The sequence below is a fragment of the Acipenser ruthenus genome, chromosome 18, assembly GCF_902713425.1.
Source record: "Acipenser ruthenus chromosome 18, fAciRut3.2 maternal haplotype, whole genome shotgun sequence".
In the NCBI taxonomy this organism is placed as follows: Eukaryota; Metazoa; Chordata; class Actinopteri; order Acipenseriformes; family Acipenseridae; genus Acipenser; species Acipenser ruthenus.
The window spans coordinates 18114416-18132767 of NC_081206.1; the positions used below are offsets into that span (position 1 = coordinate 18114416).

General features: G+C 44.3%; 1 protein-coding gene across 2 annotated transcripts in view; it reads left to right on the forward strand.

Annotated features, from left to right (window-relative positions):
• The window catches only part of LOC117405651 (formin-like), a 137430-nt gene that overhangs the window by 29205 nt on the left and 89873 nt on the right, over positions 1-18352 (forward strand). The window contains exons 1-2 of one of the 2 annotated variants that reach the window (XM_058991377.1): positions 8449-11689; positions 12342-12462. In XM_058991377.1, coding sequence (XP_058847360.1) covers positions 9128-11689; positions 12342-12462 — 2683 coding nt within the window. In that variant the 5' untranslated portion in view covers positions 8449-9127. Of the gene's footprint in view, positions 1-8448; positions 11690-12341; positions 12463-18352 lie in introns of those variants that run through there. The other variant, XM_058991378.1, reaches the window with a different exon arrangement.

Consider the following 18352-nt stretch of genomic DNA (forward strand, 5'->3'; position numbering starts at 1 on the left):
TCTTCATCTCTTGGCATGCGTACTACCACCACCACACCCTTGGCCTGTTCTACACTATCGATTTAAACTTAATCCTATCACTGCATTCTTTCCATTATAGAAATATTTTAAACAAATACTATTGAATAGCATTCTAATGACTTTTTACTACGGTGGACATAGCAGAGCAGACCACAGAGTTACCAGCAATGGCAACACAATGGATTTGGCACAAATATTGCACAGAGATCCTGAAACACTAGGTGATTGTGGCAGAATTGACCGATGGTGTGGTGTAAAGAAATGACAACGAGTCAGGTTTTCCTTAACAAGCCCCCGGTTTTATTGTACGTAAAACCAATGTCAGATGGGCACCAAAAGTCAAGGAGAATAAACAAAATAAAGGGGAGTCAGGGTACACAGCAATGTGTAACCTGACAAAATAACAATAACGAGGGGTTGCAGTCCCAAACGAGGAGAAACACAAAAATAAAGTCAATCCGTCCCTTTAATCCAGGAATGAAAACAACGGGGTAAAAATCCAGCACTTCCGGGTTCGCGCTCCTCCGACGTATTCCCGGAGCGTCCCGTTAGTGCTCTATAAAAATACACAAAAAGACACAGGGGTTAGCAGGTAATCACAACCACCTCCTTCCTTGCTCCCCGTCTCCCTCTTTAATTCCCTGTTTGTATCTCTGTATCTCTGTTTCTCTCTCTCCCTCTCACACACACTGTACCTTGCCAGAAGGAACAGAACCCCGGGCCACGCCCCCTTTTGTACACCCCGTCCCATCCCCATTGGTCAGCGAGGGCAACCGCCGTCAGCCAATGCGTGATTGCCACTGCGCTTCCCAACCGGGTCTGTGACGTTGCGCACCGCGGCTCTGCCTGCTCCTCCTCCCCAGTGCCCTCACCGGTCGGAAGGGAGATCTAAAACAAGAATTCACTCTCTCTTTATCACATATCCCACCGCTCAGAGTGGAGCCGAAGGAACACTCGGCCAAACCTACCAACCCCATTACTCCCCCCTCCCGGGAAAAATAATCCGCATTTTGGTGATCTTTCCCTGCACGATGTACCATATGATACATGTAAGGCTGCAATGCCAAATACCACAGAGTTATCCGGGCATTGCTATCCTTCATAGTGCTTAACCATCTGAGTGGGGCGTGGTCTGTGACTAGATCAAATGAATGTCCCAGTAAGTAATATCTGAGGGAGTGAGTCGCCCATTTAATGGCCAAGCACTCCTTCTCTACAACCGAGTAATTGCGCTCCCTAGGAAGCATTTTTTTGCTGATGTAAAGAATGGGGTGCTCCACCCCGTTAACCCTCTGGGACAAGACCGCCCCCAAACCAACCTCTGACGCGTCAGTATGGAGGAGGAATCTCTTGCTAAAGTCTGGTAATATTAGCGCAGGAGCCTGGCACAGTTTGCGCTTAATGGTCTCAAACGCTCCCTGACACTCTTCTGACCATTTGACTAAATTTGGCGCACTTTTCTTAGTGAGGTTCACCAGAGGATCGACCACGGTGGCATACTCGGGGGTAAAAGGGCGGTAATAACCGGCCAATCCTAACAGTGACCTCACCTGGGATTTAGTTTTGGGGACCGCCGCGTCCACCAAAGCCTGGACTTTGGTGGCTACGGGTTTCACCTGTCCGTTTCCCATGATAAATCCTAAGTACTGAGTTTCAGATTTCGCAAACGCACATTTTTTTAGGTTGGCTGTCAGCCGGGCAGCCCTCAGAGACTGAAGGACGGCTGTAAGTCGAATTACATGCTCTCTCCAGGTGGAGCTATATATCACCACATCGTCAATATAAGCTGCTGCATACTCACGATGGGGATGTAACACCTCGTCCATCAGTCTCTGAAAGGCGGCGGGCGCACCATGTAGCCCAAACGGCATGGTTTTAAAATGGAACAGACCATCCGGAGTTGAAAATGCCGTTTTTTCACATGAATCGCGGGTTAAAGGGATCTGCCAATATCCCTTCGTCAGGTCCAAAGTTGAGATAAACCCGGCCGTCCCCAGTCGGTCAAGAAGTTCGTCGATCCAAGGCATGGGGTAGGCGTCGAACTTGGCGATAGCATTGACCTTTCGAAAATCGACACAGAAGCGATTAGTGCCATCCTTCTTAGCCACTATAACAATAGGACTGCACCACTCGCTTCTGGAAGGCTCAATGACCCCAAGTTCAAGCATCGCCCTCACCTCGTTCTGGACGCCACTCCGCCGGCTTTCTGGGATCCGGTAGGGCCTCTCCCGAACAGTGACCCCTGGCGGAGTAATAACAGCATATTTGGTAAGGTTAGTTCTGCCGGGCACGTCAGAAAACACATCCCCAAATTTCCCAATCAACTTACGCAATTCCACTTGCTGATCTGGAAGTAACTGTTTCCCCATTGAAATCTGGCTGGGGCTAGGGGTCTCTATACAGGGTCCTAAGTCATCCTCCATCTCGCCTGGGGCTATGAATAAGACCTCCCTTGCCTTCCAGGGCTTTAACAAATTGACATGATAGATTTCTGTTTTATTTCGGCGATCGGGCTGTCTAATTTCATAATTCACTAATCCTATGGCCCGTATCACCTCATATGGCCCCTGCCATTTAGCACACAGTTTCGATTCCAATGATGGAAGAAGCAGCATTACTTTATCTCCTGGCCGAAAGGTTCGAATTCGTGCATTGGTATTGTAATGCCGCTGTTGCCGATGTTGAGCCGATCTGAGATTGTCCTGAGCCAGTCGACCAATTAAATCAAGGCGATCACGCAGTAGGAGCACATGCTGCACTACATTTTTAGAGGAGCCCTTGTGTTCTTCCCAACCTTCTCTCAACAGGTCGAGGATGCCCCGTGGCTGCCGGCCATATAATAGCTCGAAGGGGGAAAATCCCGTTGAGCTCTGAGGCACCTCTCTCACTGCGAAGAGTAGGTAAGGAAGAAGGGTAGCCCAGTGTTTCTGCTCCTGACTCACAAACCGTTTCAGCATTTGCTTCAATGTTTGGTTAAAACGTTCCACCAGCCCATCCGTTTGGGGATGATAAACGGATGTCCTAATGGGACGTATTTTTAGAATTTTGTACACCTGCTGTAGCGTTTTCGACAAGAAGTTTGTTCCATGATCAGTCAATATTTCTTTTGGAATCCCTACCCTAGCCATAATCTGACTTAACTCTTTCGCAATTGCAGTGGCACTAGTGGACCGCAACGGAACTGCTTCCGGGTACCGCGTTGCATAATCCACCATCACTAATATGTGCGTGTACCCGGAATCAGAAGGCAGCACTGGCCCAACTATGTCCATTGCAACGCGTTCAAAGGGAGTGGAGATAATAGGCAGTGGGACCAGAGGGGCGGGGCGCACTCGACCCGGTGCTACTCTCTGACATTCTGGGCAGCTAGCTACATATTTCGCCACTTCGGTGTAGAGCCCTGCCCAGTAAAATCGAGCCAGTATTCGGTCCCTCGTCTTGTCCACGCCAAGATGTCCTGCAAAGGGGACGTCATGCGCCAGCCTCATGACCTCTGGTCGACAGGACGGGGGAACCATCAACTGTTTGACAGGCTGTCCTGTGCCCGGGGCTGGGTTTACTCTATAAAGCAAGTGCCCCTCTACCACGAAATGGGGATATACCAGCGTCCCAATGCCGTCAACATCCTTACCCTCAATAGACCGGACCTGTTCCCAAGCGTGCACCAGTGTGGGGTCGTTGTTCTGTTCCCACACTAGGTCCGCGCTTGAGGCCCACACGTCCGGGATATTGACAGGGGCTGGAGCAGTCTCTACCCTCGAGGGTCCAGTAACCTCGCCCGCCCGGTCACACTGCGTTCCGACTCCCTTCGATTGACGTTTGGGACCATCAGCACCTTCTCCCGCCAGACCCCAACCGTGTCTTATCGATGCGCCTTCCCACTTTTCCTTCCGTCTCTCCTTACGTGTTTTTCTAGGACGAAAAAGTGGAGAAAACAGCTCTGTATGGAAGGGAAAAACAGTACCAATTACTTCCCTTCCCCGGGGGTCTGCCGTGTCTACACGTGTGGTCGAGGCTGCCGATATTTTCACTAAATCTTTATATTGCGGCCAGTCTCGACCCAGAATAACTGGATGTGGCAACTTTTCGGCCACCCCCACTACTAGGTGGCGCTTTATCGGGCCTACCGATAAATATACTTTTAGAGTGGGGTATGTTGCCGTATCCCCATGGATACAGGAGATTGCCACCTGGCCTTGTGGCTGCCACGACATACCGCCAAGGAGAGCTGTTCGAATTAAAGTTTGCTCACACCCTGTGTCCACTAATGCGTGGGTGTTCACATTCCCCAATACAATATCAACCATACACGGGCCCTCCCGACCATTTCCCCATTTCCTACCTGTCTCAGACGCCAGGTGACACGCAGCCACGTCGCACTCCATGGCCGCCGGGCAGTATCTGGCAATGTGTCCCGACTGCTGGCACCTAAAACAGACGGGTGGGGCAGAGGGTAAAGGCGGTACATATTTGTCCCGCTGCTGGTATAACAGCGGGGCAGGGGGAACCATTCTACCCCAGCTGGGGGCCAACCTCTGCCTCCATTGTAAGGGGGCCGGGTGGCCCGACGGGGCCGGTGATCTGACGGCCCTGGGTCCGGGAAAAGGGTTCGACGGCGGTCCTTTGGCAGCGGAGGGAGGGGGGAAGTCCAGCAGGGTGGTTCGAGCGGACACCAGGGAGTCCTCGTAATTTTCAGCTAACGCCACGGCCTGTTCCAGCGTCGTGGGGTTATGCCGGCGTACCCATGCCTGCGTCTCAGCCCCGACCACATGGCAGAATTGTTCCATCACAATGGCCTCCCCCATCTGAATCCCGGTTTTCTGACTGGGGTTCAGCCATTGCGCCATGTGGTCGCATAATTGCTAGGCTACCACCCTGGGCCGGGTGTTGGGGGGTCGCCGGAACTCCCGGAATCTGACCCGATGAGTCTCCCCCGTGATATTGAGACGGCGGAGGATAGCCTGCTTAACCAGGTCATACTGGGCGGCATCGTCGTCAGTCATGGCCCGGTACGCTGCCTGTGCTTCCCCGATCAAGCAGGGACCAAGTTGGCTCGCCCAGTACTCCCGGGGCCATGCTGCGGTGGTAGCCAACCGTTCAAAGGCTACAAGGTAGGCCTCCGGGTCATCCTCCACCGTCATTTTCTGGGCCCGGGCCTTCGGGGCAACCAGCACGGGGCCCGTCGCCGCTGACGTCATCCCCATCCCGACCCTCTCGATAAGAGCCGTGTATCTCTCCTCCCTCCTCCGTTCCTCAGCCTCCCTCCGGCTGTCCAACGCCTCCAGGATCGCCGACAAAGTGGTTGGGTCCATCCCACGATGACACCACGTGTGGCTGAATTGACCGATGGTGTGGTGTAAAGAAATGACAACGAGTCAGATTTTCCTTAACAAGCCCCCGGTTTTATTGTACGTAAAACCAATGTCAGATGGGCACCAAAAGTCAAGGAGAATAAACAAAATAAAGAGGAGTCAGGGTACACAGCAATGTGTAACCTGACAAAATAACAATAACGAGGGGTTGCAGTCCCAAACGAGGAGAAACACAAAAATAAAGTCAATCCGTCCCTTTAATCCAGGAATGAAAACAACGGGGTAAAAATCCAGCACTTCTATAAAAATACACAAAAAGACACAGGGGTTAGCAGGTAATCACAACCACCTCCTTCCTTGCTCCCCGTCTCCCTCTTTAATTCCCTGTTTGTATCTCTGTATCTCTGTTTCTCTCTCTCCCTCTCACACACACTGTACCTTGCCAGAAGGAACAGAACCCCGGGCCACGCCCCCTTTTGTACGCCCCGTCCCATCCCCATTGGTCAGCGAGGGCAACCGCCGTCAGCCAATGCGTGATTGCCACTGCGCTTCCCAACCGGGTCTGTGACGTTGCGCACCGCGGCTCTGCCTGCTCCTCCTCCCCAGTGCCCTCACCGGTCGGAAGGGAGATCTAAAACAAGAATTCACTCTCTCTTTATCACAGTGATATAGTAACATGATTATCAGACAGTATATAATGGTTCATACTATTGTGAATATGATCATGTAGGACAGTGACACTTCACATTATCTTAACAAAGCTGCATTGAGTGATGAATGACTACGTAAGGCCCAGAGCAGTTAGCTGTCATACAAAGATATGCTTGAAGTAGTATGATACCTGGTGCCTGACTGCAATTGCAACTGGGAGATCGAGGTCAGAACCAACTAGTGACTGATGGGGGAAGACAACAGCTGCAGAGGATTGTGGCAACTGAAAGGTGCCGATCAGTTTGTATAATGCTAAAGGCTGTTAATGAGCAGGCGTTGTTAGTTAACATGCAAACTCACCTTGATAAACTCGGCTAAATCAACAAATAAGAGGGGAGTTAAGTATGCCAGTCAATGGGAGTTTGCTGAGTGTCAGAGATGATAAAGAATTGGATGAGTGCCTGGTCCCTTCACAAGCTGCATTACAAGGCGATACACCCACAGCTTCAAACACTCAGTCTCTAGTGCTGAAGAGATAATAACACAAAGACAATGACAAAGGTACCTAATAAGCGTGTGTCTGAGTTTATGAGTTTCTTTTTTCGCACTCCTGCACTGCAGCGTCAGTGTTGAAAATTCTGCAGTTTTAATTCCCTTATTGCACAACACGGTGGAATGTGTCCCCTGTACACTTGAAGAGGCATAATTAAGAGATCATTACATCATGTACCTTGTCTGTAGGTCAAGGATTTATTACTAGAACCTGTTTTAGTCTGATTGTTATGCTTGCAATGTTAATTGAATTAAAGTACATAAAGCTAACAAAATAATTCCAGTAAATCTTATCTAAAATGTATTACTATTACTTCATAGATTTGGAATGGTGTTTTTTCCATAGCATTTGAAACAATAAAACTGGAGAATATGTCTTTTCCATGCAGTACTTCCCATTGAAGGAACACATCTGACACACGCGAGTTGCTTCTGGAAGTTTGAGTCCTTGTAGGAAAAACATTTCTGTTTTTTTCACTCTTCCTCTGCACATTTTTTAAATATATATTTCTGCCTTCTGAAGGTTTGCCATTTATTATCTTTAATAAAACTTGAACACCCAGAAGAGAGATGCATTGACTCACATTTGAATACCAATCTGACTGACATGTTTTCAAAGTCGACTTTTCACATCCTTATATTAGGTAATATGTACTGGAATTGTTTTATAAGCACCATGTACTTTAAAGTATCCATTTAAAGGTTTTAAAAGATCTTACCTGTTATCATTACTAACAGTATTATCACTGGTCCGCCATTTTGTCCCTTGCTTGTATGTTATTAATTCAGCAGTTTATCTGTGTTTGAAATATTTGTATCCTAAATTAGTGTTAAACACAAAATAACAGCCTACCAAAAACTACCAAATGTCCTTAAAGTCTTTTCAAGCCAAGGAGCCATATGGTCAAGAGAGCCATCGGTTGGATAACCCTGGCTTACAGTATACTGTGTTCCACTTAACAAATGAAAAAAACATGGGTTTCTTCTTGTTACTTGGTTATAATGAGTTCATTTAATGTTGATAGTGTTTCTGCGGGGTGACTATGGGGTTATTGTGTAGTACATCTGGTGTTTTTTTGGCTTTTCAGAGGATTATATGTTCTTGGTTTGCTAATGTTAGACGAGAACCTTGGACCCTCCCCCACAGTAATTCTGTGGACATCTTCAGAAGCTGCTGCCATGGGCAGAGAGACTGTAAAAGGATTAAAAGCATTACACTTTGTAAACAGGGCCTTGCTTATTAAACATGCTGTACTGTAGTGTTGGTTTAGGTTGTTTTGCAAGTTGCCAAAAAATGCTGAAAAAGAGGCTAAACAATAGAAATCAAATAAAAACTTGTTTATGGCTTTGATGTTTTTGAATTGCTAAAACATATAGATTTTCAAAACTCTTCATCAGAAACATATTTCCAGAAAGGAAAAACACACAATAAAGTTACCAAACTACAAATAAACATGTTGTACATTTAAATACAGTATAAGTAGCAATGCTTGTCAACAAAAAAGAAAGTGATGCAGACTTTCCCATTCCTCTCAGCAGATTAGGCCTGTTTAGTACACATTACAGTTGAGCTTGGTAAATACAGCTACCTTGCCATCCACCTGGCCTGCAGGAGATTAGTGAAGGAGCTGTGACTGCACCTTGTTCACTGTCAGCCACAGAGCCTGCGCAGTTCTGGGGTGTGGCGAGATCGTTGGATGAGTACCTGCTTGTAAATGGAAGCAGGAAGGTAATTCTACACCTCTGCTGTGCTGGGTTGTCTTCCCAGGCCCGGGGGGGGGGGCAGGCTGCATTCCTATGAAACGCAGCACCTCTCTCCTGAGCTCTGAAGGAAGGCAGATCTACACTGCAGCCCTGACTGAGAGCGCTCACCGGCCTCAGAGACAACTGGTTGTCTGAGAGACTGAGGAAACTTCCTGAATGGGATGCTCACTGTGCCTGCTGGATTAATCCTGAGGTCTTTCTCCGCTGTGATTTGTTCCTGTACCTCAGAAGCACCTCCTCTTCTCTGGGAGATTACACCAGGATTTTCTTTTGACATTTTTTGCAGATTCATTACAGGATTTCTACAGCGGACCATAGAAACAAGTACAATCGGATTACAAACTGCAGAAGTGAGAGTTTTTTGTTTTTGGTGCAGAAGTTTTGCTTTTTTTGTTTTACTGGGAACAGCAACACTGTGTGTCGCCCAAAGGATTACAGAGTGGACTGGTTTTCACTGGCACAGTGTGGGACACAAAATAATGAGAGCCAACAGATTTAAACTGACAAAGACCTTTTGTTGAGAGAGACTCACGAAACAAGCTGCTGCCGGTACTGAGATGAGCCTTTGACTGATGTGTCCAATATACACATTGTGCTGGACTAATTTACAACAAATCAAAACACACTGGCTTTCTGCTGTGGCTCTGAATTCACACAGAAGGGGTGCCAGCAAGCTACGTCTTACTTTCCTGATTCTAAACATAAAGTTTAAAGAACTGTATGCTGGAGATAAATCTTGAACAAAACTGATAGCAACTGTTGCCTGGAACACTTTTAATCACTTACCAGTACTTTAAAATGTTTTTCTTTTTTTAAATTGTCTAAAAATGGAAGACAAAAATAATAAGTCAAATGACACTGATGGCTTGGAAAACCAAAAGGCCGGAGCAAGGACTTCAGGGAATCCTCAGTCCTTTATGAGCATGATTTCTTCAATGTTCGGACGTGATAAATTGAAAGCACAAACCCAGGAGAAAGCTGTGCTGAAATCTTTCCGGTCACAGTCTGAAAATGTAAAAAAAAATAATTATGAAAAAGCTGAACCTGATGGGAATGACAGCGAGGGGATTGAAGACAAGGATCCAGGTCTCGAGGAAAGAGCTGATAATGGTAACGCTAAGGTCTTTGAGACAAACAAGAGCAAAGTTCTGATAAGGGACGATATTGAAGGGAGTGAAAATGAAACCACTGCAACTTCGCCTCCTCAAAGTCCCTCAGTGCCTGCGCCTACTGGTGGAGATGCCAGGGATGCAGACCTTGTTCGAGTGACTCTGGTTCACACCACCAGTGACACTGAGTCTGAAGATGAGGACGACGCCAATGTGAGTGAACTGGAAGCCATATCATATACACCACATAGGACATCAGTCTCTTCTCAAGAACAAGAAAATATGAACAGGTTGGATTCAACCAAAGGAAGATCAGTAGACATGGTCGATACAAAAAGTGTTTCTAGCGATTCATCATTACAAAGTCAAGGATTACAAAATCAATCAGTCAGCATAGACAAGCCCAGTAAGGAGGAGGACAGTGAGTCTGAAAAGGAGTTTCAGGCTACATTACCAGATATGCCTGCTGGAGTCACCAGCCCAGATGTGCCTGCTAGCGTCACAAAGACAGTGGTTTCCTTTGAAGACACAGAGCCAGATGAAGTGTCCGCAAGTATTGGGCAGTCAGATGGTCCCAGTGGTATCCCAGAGCCAGGTTCCTCCCCTGCTATTGCAGATGCAGATGTGTCTGCTGACAGTACAAAGACAGTGGTTTCCTTTGAAGTCACAGAGCCAGGTGAGGTGTCCGCAAGTATTGGGCAGTCAGATGGTCCCAGTGGTATCCCAGAGCCAGGTTCCTCCCCTGCTATTGCAGATGCAGATGTGTCTGCTGACAGTACAAAGACAGTGGTTTCCTTTGAAGACACAGAGCCAGGTGAGGTGTCCGCAAGTATTGGGCAGTCAGATGGTCCCAATGGTATCCCAGAGCCAGGTTCCTCCCCTGCTATTGCAGATGCAGATCTGTCTGCTGGCAGTACAAAGACAGTGGTTTCCTTTGAAGACACAGAGCCAGATGAAGTGTCCGCAAGTATTGGGCAGTCAGATGGTCCCAATGGTATCCCAGAGCCAGGTTCCGCCCCTGCTATTGCAGATGCAGATGTGCCTGCTAGCATCACAAAGACAGTGGTTTCCTTTGAAGTCACAGAGCCAGATGAAGTTTCTGCAAGTATTGGGCAGTTAGATGGTCCCAGTGGTATCCCGGAGACAGGTTCCTCCCCTGCTATTGCAGATGCAGATGTGTCTGCTGTCAATACAAAGCCAGGTGACACTGAAGCAGACAAGAGCAAGGATATAAACCCCATTTCTAATGTTGATTCTGCTTTCAATGCTTTCAAATTGTTCTTTAATCCCAGACCTTTGAAAAAGAATTCTGCTGCCGTACAGCCAGATGTTTCTACTGGTGTTACAAAGGCTGAGGGCCCTACTGATTTGGCAGGTCTAGATCTTTCAGATGGAATCAAAGAACCAGATATGTTCACAGGGACCATACAACAAGAAGGACCCATGGCCTTAACAACATCTGATAATTTTTCTCCTATGGAAGAAGAGCTTGATGATTCACCAAGCATCGCAAAGCCAGATGTTCATTCTGCTGTGGTGAAAGACACTCTTCCTGGTAGCACAGTAACAGATGAACCTGCAAGCATCATGCAGCCAGAGGTGCCTGCTGCTAACAAATACCAAAGTGTGCCTTCTGCAGTGACAAAACCAGATGTGCCTACTTTCTCCCCTGCCAAAAGCACCACCCCTGCATCTGCCACTCCTGGGGAGAAGTCCTTTCAGCTGCCTGCCCTTTTTAGTGGACTTAGGGTGTTGAAAAAGGGGGCTGTTGGAGAAGAAAGGGAAACTGTTTCTGAAATCAAACTCAGAGACACTGACTTGGCGATGCTGAGTTTGACCAAGCCTGTGAACAAAGTCAAACTACAACCAGAGCCTCTGCCAAAGAAAAGGGAAATAAAAAATGTTCCCGAGCCTAAAAACAATTCTGGATTCTTAGAGCAGCTCACTCAGTTGTTAAACCTGGATGGGCCAAAAAGTGAAGATAAGGAAGATGCCACTAAAGAGGCAGGTGATGTTACAAATGCTGATGTTCAGTCAAATGTCAAGGTAGATGAGAGCAAGGATGTAGGCCCTCCTGCTGACGGTGAAACTGCTTTGAGTGCTTTTAAATCGTTCTTCACTCCAAAAACTGTCAAAAAAGACAATTCTGATGTAGAAGACCTTGACACAGTGAAAAAAAAGCTAAAACATGACAGGGATGTGCTTAAAGGGATATTTCAGAGATCTACTTCAAAACCTGGCCCTGCTGAAAACAACACAGGACAAGCTGAAGAGGCGCTAGTATGTATTGCTTTTGAAGAATGTAACCAGGCTTATTACAGAATGCATTTACATACCGTGCTTCTCTGTCCCAGGTTTTCTCTCACTATCTCACTTCAAAGTCTGATTGAAACTACAGCAGTGTTTTTCGTTTTCATTTGCTTGGTATCTTTTTTTATTATTTCAGCTGCTTTAGACAAACCAACGAGAGAGCATGCATAAATTAAGAGGAGTGTGTTGGCTGTATATAAATATAATTCTGCTATATTAAAAGTTACATTTGCACAGTCATTTTGCAGTTCTCATATTTATTTACCATAGTTTACCATGGTTTGCCAAGTTGTTTTTTTTAATATGCTTTACCATACCTTGCTGGGTTTTACAATGCTTACCTATGCTTTAAGCTTTCACTGTGCTATGCTTTTACTATGGGAACTTTTTATATGGGTATTTCTATTTCATTTAAGAATGTCTTACTTATTTGATTAATTTCTTATCCAGGATTTTCCTTTAGCCTTTAATATAGCATAAATACAGTAAACTCCTTCCTGGTGACTAGCTGCATTTAGTGAGCAGCTCACGAATCCATTTCATTTTGACCCTTTCCATGTTCTTGTGTTTTATTGAATTGGGTTCCTAACTATAATGTGCATTTGTAATTGTTTTCTTTCAGTCAGAGCTGGCCTCTCCCACTGATAGTGACGACAGAACACCCAAGCGGCTGGTGGCAGTGTGGCCTCCACCCAAACCCAAAGAAGAAGACGAGAAAGTGGGCCTGAAGTACACAGAAGCTGGTAAGTACTGGCATTGACATGTCCTTTGGGATTGTAATACCACATTATAAATATGGGTTTGGACTCAATGTCTGAGACACCGGCCAATATGGGCCACCATAGACAACCAGGAAAACAGTGAATTAATCTGACAAGTCTACAAAGTGTTTAATTCGGGTCAATTCTAGCAATCTTTTGTGAAGTCTGTTCCAGTATTAACTACCAGCCTTCTATCTATCTGTGAGATCTGCTTGCCCATCCTGCACAGGTAGATACAGCTGTTATAGATCACAGTATGCCTGTCATGAAAACCCATTTGCATAAGAAATTGCTCAGTCAGATGAGCTCATATATACAAATGTGTGGTACATGTGTCAGGTGTTTCTAATAAGTCAAACCCCAGTTAGATGTGTTTGATACTGATCAGTCCAATGTGTACCCAAGGCCTAAGCAAACCAGTCACACTTTGTATTGCAAAGCAGGGTTCTTGGTTAAATCCTGTCTTCCAGCAGCACAGTATTACAAGCTTCACAGTTTAGCTTATTAAAATGGGGTCTGTTTTTGTATCGGCTGGGACAGGACAGGCAATGCTCAGGCAGGGAGGCAGACTTCACATGGTGCACAATTGTATGAATCACAATCATCACAACTACACTGTCGCTCGAACGTTTTAGCTTGTGTAGTGTCTTTCTGAGTCTTAGTTACAGCAGCAGGCTGTATTTATTTCACGGTTATCACAAATGTCATGATTTTCCCTGAAATGTATCCATTGCAGTGTAATATGTAATTCCTCATGAAAATTCCCATTTCTGAAAGAATAGTGCAAATATACATATTTAAAAAAAAAAAAAAAAATACAGCAAACGTTTGCCTCATTGACGCACTACCTGTTACACTGCATTTAGAAGACTGACGGCCAGTTTAGTTTGCTTCTGGTAAATGATTGAACACACTGCATAGAGCTGAACCATTTGTTTAAAATGACTTCAACAAAAAAGGCACTAGCTGTATCAAAGATCGGAAATATTTCTGCTAAAGATCGCTCGGTCCAGTACAAGAAGGGGACATTTCACATACCTGTTTTTTTTTGTTTTGTTTGTTTTTTTACATTTATTTATGTTTTAATTTTGTTTGATAAGTCACTTGTGGTAAAAATAGAATGCCTTTATAAGGTGGACTTAAAAAACAAAACATTCTACAATTTAACATTTACATTTTTACGTTTTGGAACATTTGCTGTATAATAACTTTTGAATGTGACAACAGTATTTTTTTTTTTACTTTCATATATATTACAGTGATATTATTTAATCTTGAAATACCTATTTTTAGACTGTGAAATAAGCCTTTCTTTTACCGTGAAAACTCGACAGTCCTAGTGATAATCCCTTGGGTTCAGTTGGGCCGGTGATTCACCTGTTCTGGGCCAAATCCAGCAAGGTGCCCAGCAATATTCCCCACAGTAAGTACACCCACAATATTCATAGTTCTTATAACTAACATGATGAGTAAAAACATGTCTGGAGTCCGTTCACCTGTCACACCCGGTTACTGGAACCAGCCTTCAACAGTGCACTGGCATTTCCTCAGTGTATCTGTGCCTGCAGGAGTCCAGCATGTAAAAGTCTAGGGTGCAGTACTACTGCTTTTATTGACCTGTGTGCAGAACAACAAAGCAATGCTTACGCTGTTAATTTCCCTACTTCAGACTTTTAGATACATCTCGAGCAGGAGTCTCCAACCCTGGTCCTGGAGAACCTCAATCCTGCAGGTTGTATAGGTGTCTTTACATCGTCAATGGCTAAAGATCTGGAACACATGCTAATCTTGACCAATTAAGCCAATAATTGGTCCAATTTAGTAACTGAGAGCTCGATTGAAACGAAAACCAGAAGACCCTGTAGCTCTCCAGGACCAGGATTGGAGACCCCTGATCTAGAGAAACACTTTACTCCCTGTCCATCTGTCATTATGTGCGTATGTATCCAGTTAAGCAAGAAAGACCTCCAACAGGAATGTTTTTTTTTTTTTTGCTTTGTTCTCTTTGTGGTGTGTAGGGATATTATTTCCTGTTTCTGGTGATGAGGCCTCAGGCTGGGTAACAGGTATTATAGACCCATCAGCTTTTGTCAATTTCTGGCCATTGATTTATAATTTCAGTTGTAACCAAGGTTTTACATGAGTTTTCTTCTATTAAGAATGTTTAAGCCGCTGCTTCCTGGTACCGTATCACTTTCAGTACTGTAGGTCACATGTGCCGCGTTTCCACTGCCTGGCTCTCCTGCCTACGGCTGCCCAGGGCAACAAATCAGGGTGATTCCATTGTTCACCCCAGCAGCTGAGCGCGGTTATCTGGTCAGGTTTCGTATCACTAGCTCGATGTAGCCAAACTGACTACAAAATAAGTGTCATCACATAGCCAGGAGGTGTTTAAGCTCTTTGTTTTACGGCCATGATGAAAGATGTGGAACTTGATATATAAAAACTAAGCCACGTTAGCCAAAAAAAAAAGTCATTTTGTCCTACACATCAGGAGCTGCATTGTTATTAAGGCATTTTTTTTACGATGTGTTATTGTTTTACGTTTCACTTTCCATCCGTCTTCTTTTGGAGGATTCATTCAACCGGGTCTTGAGAAGGCTGTCTAAAATCGTATGTAATGCCATAAAGAAAAAAGCAATGAATGTGCTTTTAATTTCAGCTGCCATTGCTCGGACTGCTTTGTTCTCAACGTAGTGAAGGGAGAATTGGTGTTTAGATACCCAATTAAAGATCATTAATTAATTAATGTGTGTAATGGTTTTACTCAGTTAGCACTCTCAGTTACAAACTTCTCCCAAACGAGTTCAAGATCGCAAAGGAAACCATTTGCACAACAAAACACGCAACACTTATATCTTTCATAAACTTTATCAAAAGTTTGTACATAAAATACAGTACAGAAGTAGAAAAGAAGGTTAATATCAAACTAGCAGTAATCAGCACATTAATCTCAGTAAGCAATAATAGTCAGGTAATGTCTTAGCTTCAGTGTAAATATTAACTATGTGTAAAAGCAATCATTCATTCATTTTCTATAATTTGTATTTTTTATAAGAACTAATACTACTCTTAAGCCAGCCAATATAATGCTATGAATATGCATTAACTGTCTGAGTAAATATTAGTTAATATTTCAAATAAAATACTGATGAATTCTAATTAATAGGATATTACGAAATCATACTTAATTCTTTATTTGCCATGAAATATCTAGATCCTTCAATTAGAATTCATGGCTACAACACCCATTCATTTATTCTTAAAAATAATTACAAAGATGCCTGCCTCTATGGTCCTACAGCAGTGTTCCCACTGGTTTCTTTAAAACACAATAGGATCCCACAATCCCCTTTGATGCACGTTAAGAATTTTCAAGGGTGGCCAGGTTTGGAAAAAAGCACCTTTTGATTTCAGCAGATAGCCGTGGTCAGCCGAAGCCTGTAGCACCAGTCAGTGGCATCGAGGCATTGGTCTGATTAGCTGGACCACTGGAAGCACAGGATGTGAGTAGGCCCCAAGAAGACACATTGTATTTATTAAGTCTGCAGATTTGCATTACAAAAATAAAATGCAAGAGGAAACCAAATAATTAAAAGCTGTTCAGCTCAAGAAAGGGCTAAGCAATGGTAATGTGGCTTTTGATAACTGGAAGTTAGAAAATTGATTTTAAAGCCTTAGTTAGCATTCATCATCCATACTTTAAACCTAATGGCAGCATCTGTTGTGCTTTTCTACTCCCCTCTCCCCTGCACCTTCCACCACACTGCCTGCTTCATCCCTACAGGGTAGCTGAGCTATCTCCCCGCCTGTCACTCAGCCCAGCATGTCTCCAGAATGGTACAGAGTGCTTGAGAAGACAAGGCTGAACCTGACATTCCGTTAGGTCAAAATGGTGTAATGCTGTTCAGGGTTGTCAAGCTAATAAAAATAAAAGTTTGATCTTCAAGAGAGCAGCTGGCGTGTTCCAGTATTCACCTTTTTAGAATACCTGCGGGCAGATTTAAGAATTTTCACTTCTGTATGTGAAATAAAAATCAAACTGTTGACATTCCAATAGTAGTAAAACTGACACTGGCCTCTCCCCTCCAGGCATTTCACGCTTGGAACGGGTATTTCCAAAATCTGGAAAAGTATAGTAGACAATGGAACGATGACATCAGAATTCTAGAAAAAGAACATTCCATTGTGGGTGCTTCCAGTCGTTGCAAATATAGCCACTGTGTGTCCATCAAAGTATCATTAAAACAGGACAGCACAGCATGTGAAGTTTATTACAGCTGGGGTGACTGTAATAGATGCAGACCAACATTTCCAATTGTATAAAATGTGTTAGAATTGAAAAGCTCAACTGTACGTTGAAGAAAGGGTCTATTACATGGGATAAGATTAGAGTTTAAAACAGTAGCAGCTCCAGCATTACCACTGTAATAAACTGCATGAGTGATTCAGAGTAAACTGCAGTGTGGGAGATAGTAGGGCTGTTGGTTTGCTGGGCGGGTAGGTTTAAAACAAACAGTATAAGGGTGTGTCGACACTGGCACATGTTAATTATAGAACAGAAAGTAAACCTACATGATAGATATGTTAGGTATATAAATCTTTCAATTTTCATTTTGCAGTAAGACCTTTAGTGGTATGCATAGTTGCTACTAGTCCTGCTAGTGAAATGGAATAGTGCGCAGTGCAGCTAAACCTTTCTCACAGGGGAGTTGCTTCTGAGAAGGGATTAGGCTAATTTGCACTCTAGGATTCAGGCCATAGGAAGAGTTTCTGGTCAAATTCACAGCAGATCATTATGAGACCTGGACTCTCCCCAAGGAAAAAGACGCACTGTTAATCAAGATGAGGTGCTTTCAATTACTGAAAAGTGAATAGGGAATAACTTGCCTACATGTGGTATAAAATGGGTTTTGTGAAGCCTAATCTTGTAGTCTAGACTAGATTTTAGTTAATGTTTTCATCAGTTATTTGAGTTGTACATTTTACATTTTCCAATAGTTTTATCTTTACCTGATTGTGTTTGAAGTTAGGGCAAAAAACATTTCTTCGTATCCTCCAGCATGGAAATACTAGCAGTAGACTCCTGCTCCTTGAGAAGTATGAGCATGTTCATGTCCTGATGACTTGTATCTCTTTGTGAATGCTAGTTGTTAATGGAATATATATCAGATTCCCAACATGGCACCTTTTTATACATACTGTAACACAGTGGAAAGAGCATCATGTGGCTGCTAAATAAAGTAGCTCAGTGCTGCAAAGTGTAGACAGTGCTGTGCAAGACGTTTCATTTGTAAATACAACAAACAGAGCAGGTGTGGATATTCATTTTTAATTGAACTATTACATCATTTTTTCCACTAACTGGGCCCAGGATGCATGGTTGTGTACCTGCTTTATGTGCATTGTACATCACTTGCAGGTGTAATAACCAGTTTTCATACAATCCTTCCCTCTCATCAGCATAACTGCTTTCTCACATGCCTCTTGCTGCTTTGCTGCTTTTTTATTTTTTAGGTGAAACCACTTTTTTTGAAGCTTTATTAAGCTGAACCCTTCAGGTGTTATATGACCCCTTGGAATCACAGAACACATTTGAACCAGAGGGTATAGAGTATAGCCAACCTGGATGTCACAGAGACAAAGTGGCACAGCCACTGCCTTGTATTCGGGCCTGTACTTCTGTGTCACCACACCTAGTGAGGTGCTATCAGTCTCTCGCCATTCAGATATCACAGCAGACAGGCTTGCTGCTAGAAGCAGGGTTTAGAGCTGTAGACAGGTTAACCCAATCTGGTTAAACCTGTACTGTGTTCCCAGTTAGCACTGCATTGTAAGACTATCAAGCACAGGGTGTGCTGTGTGTTCTACT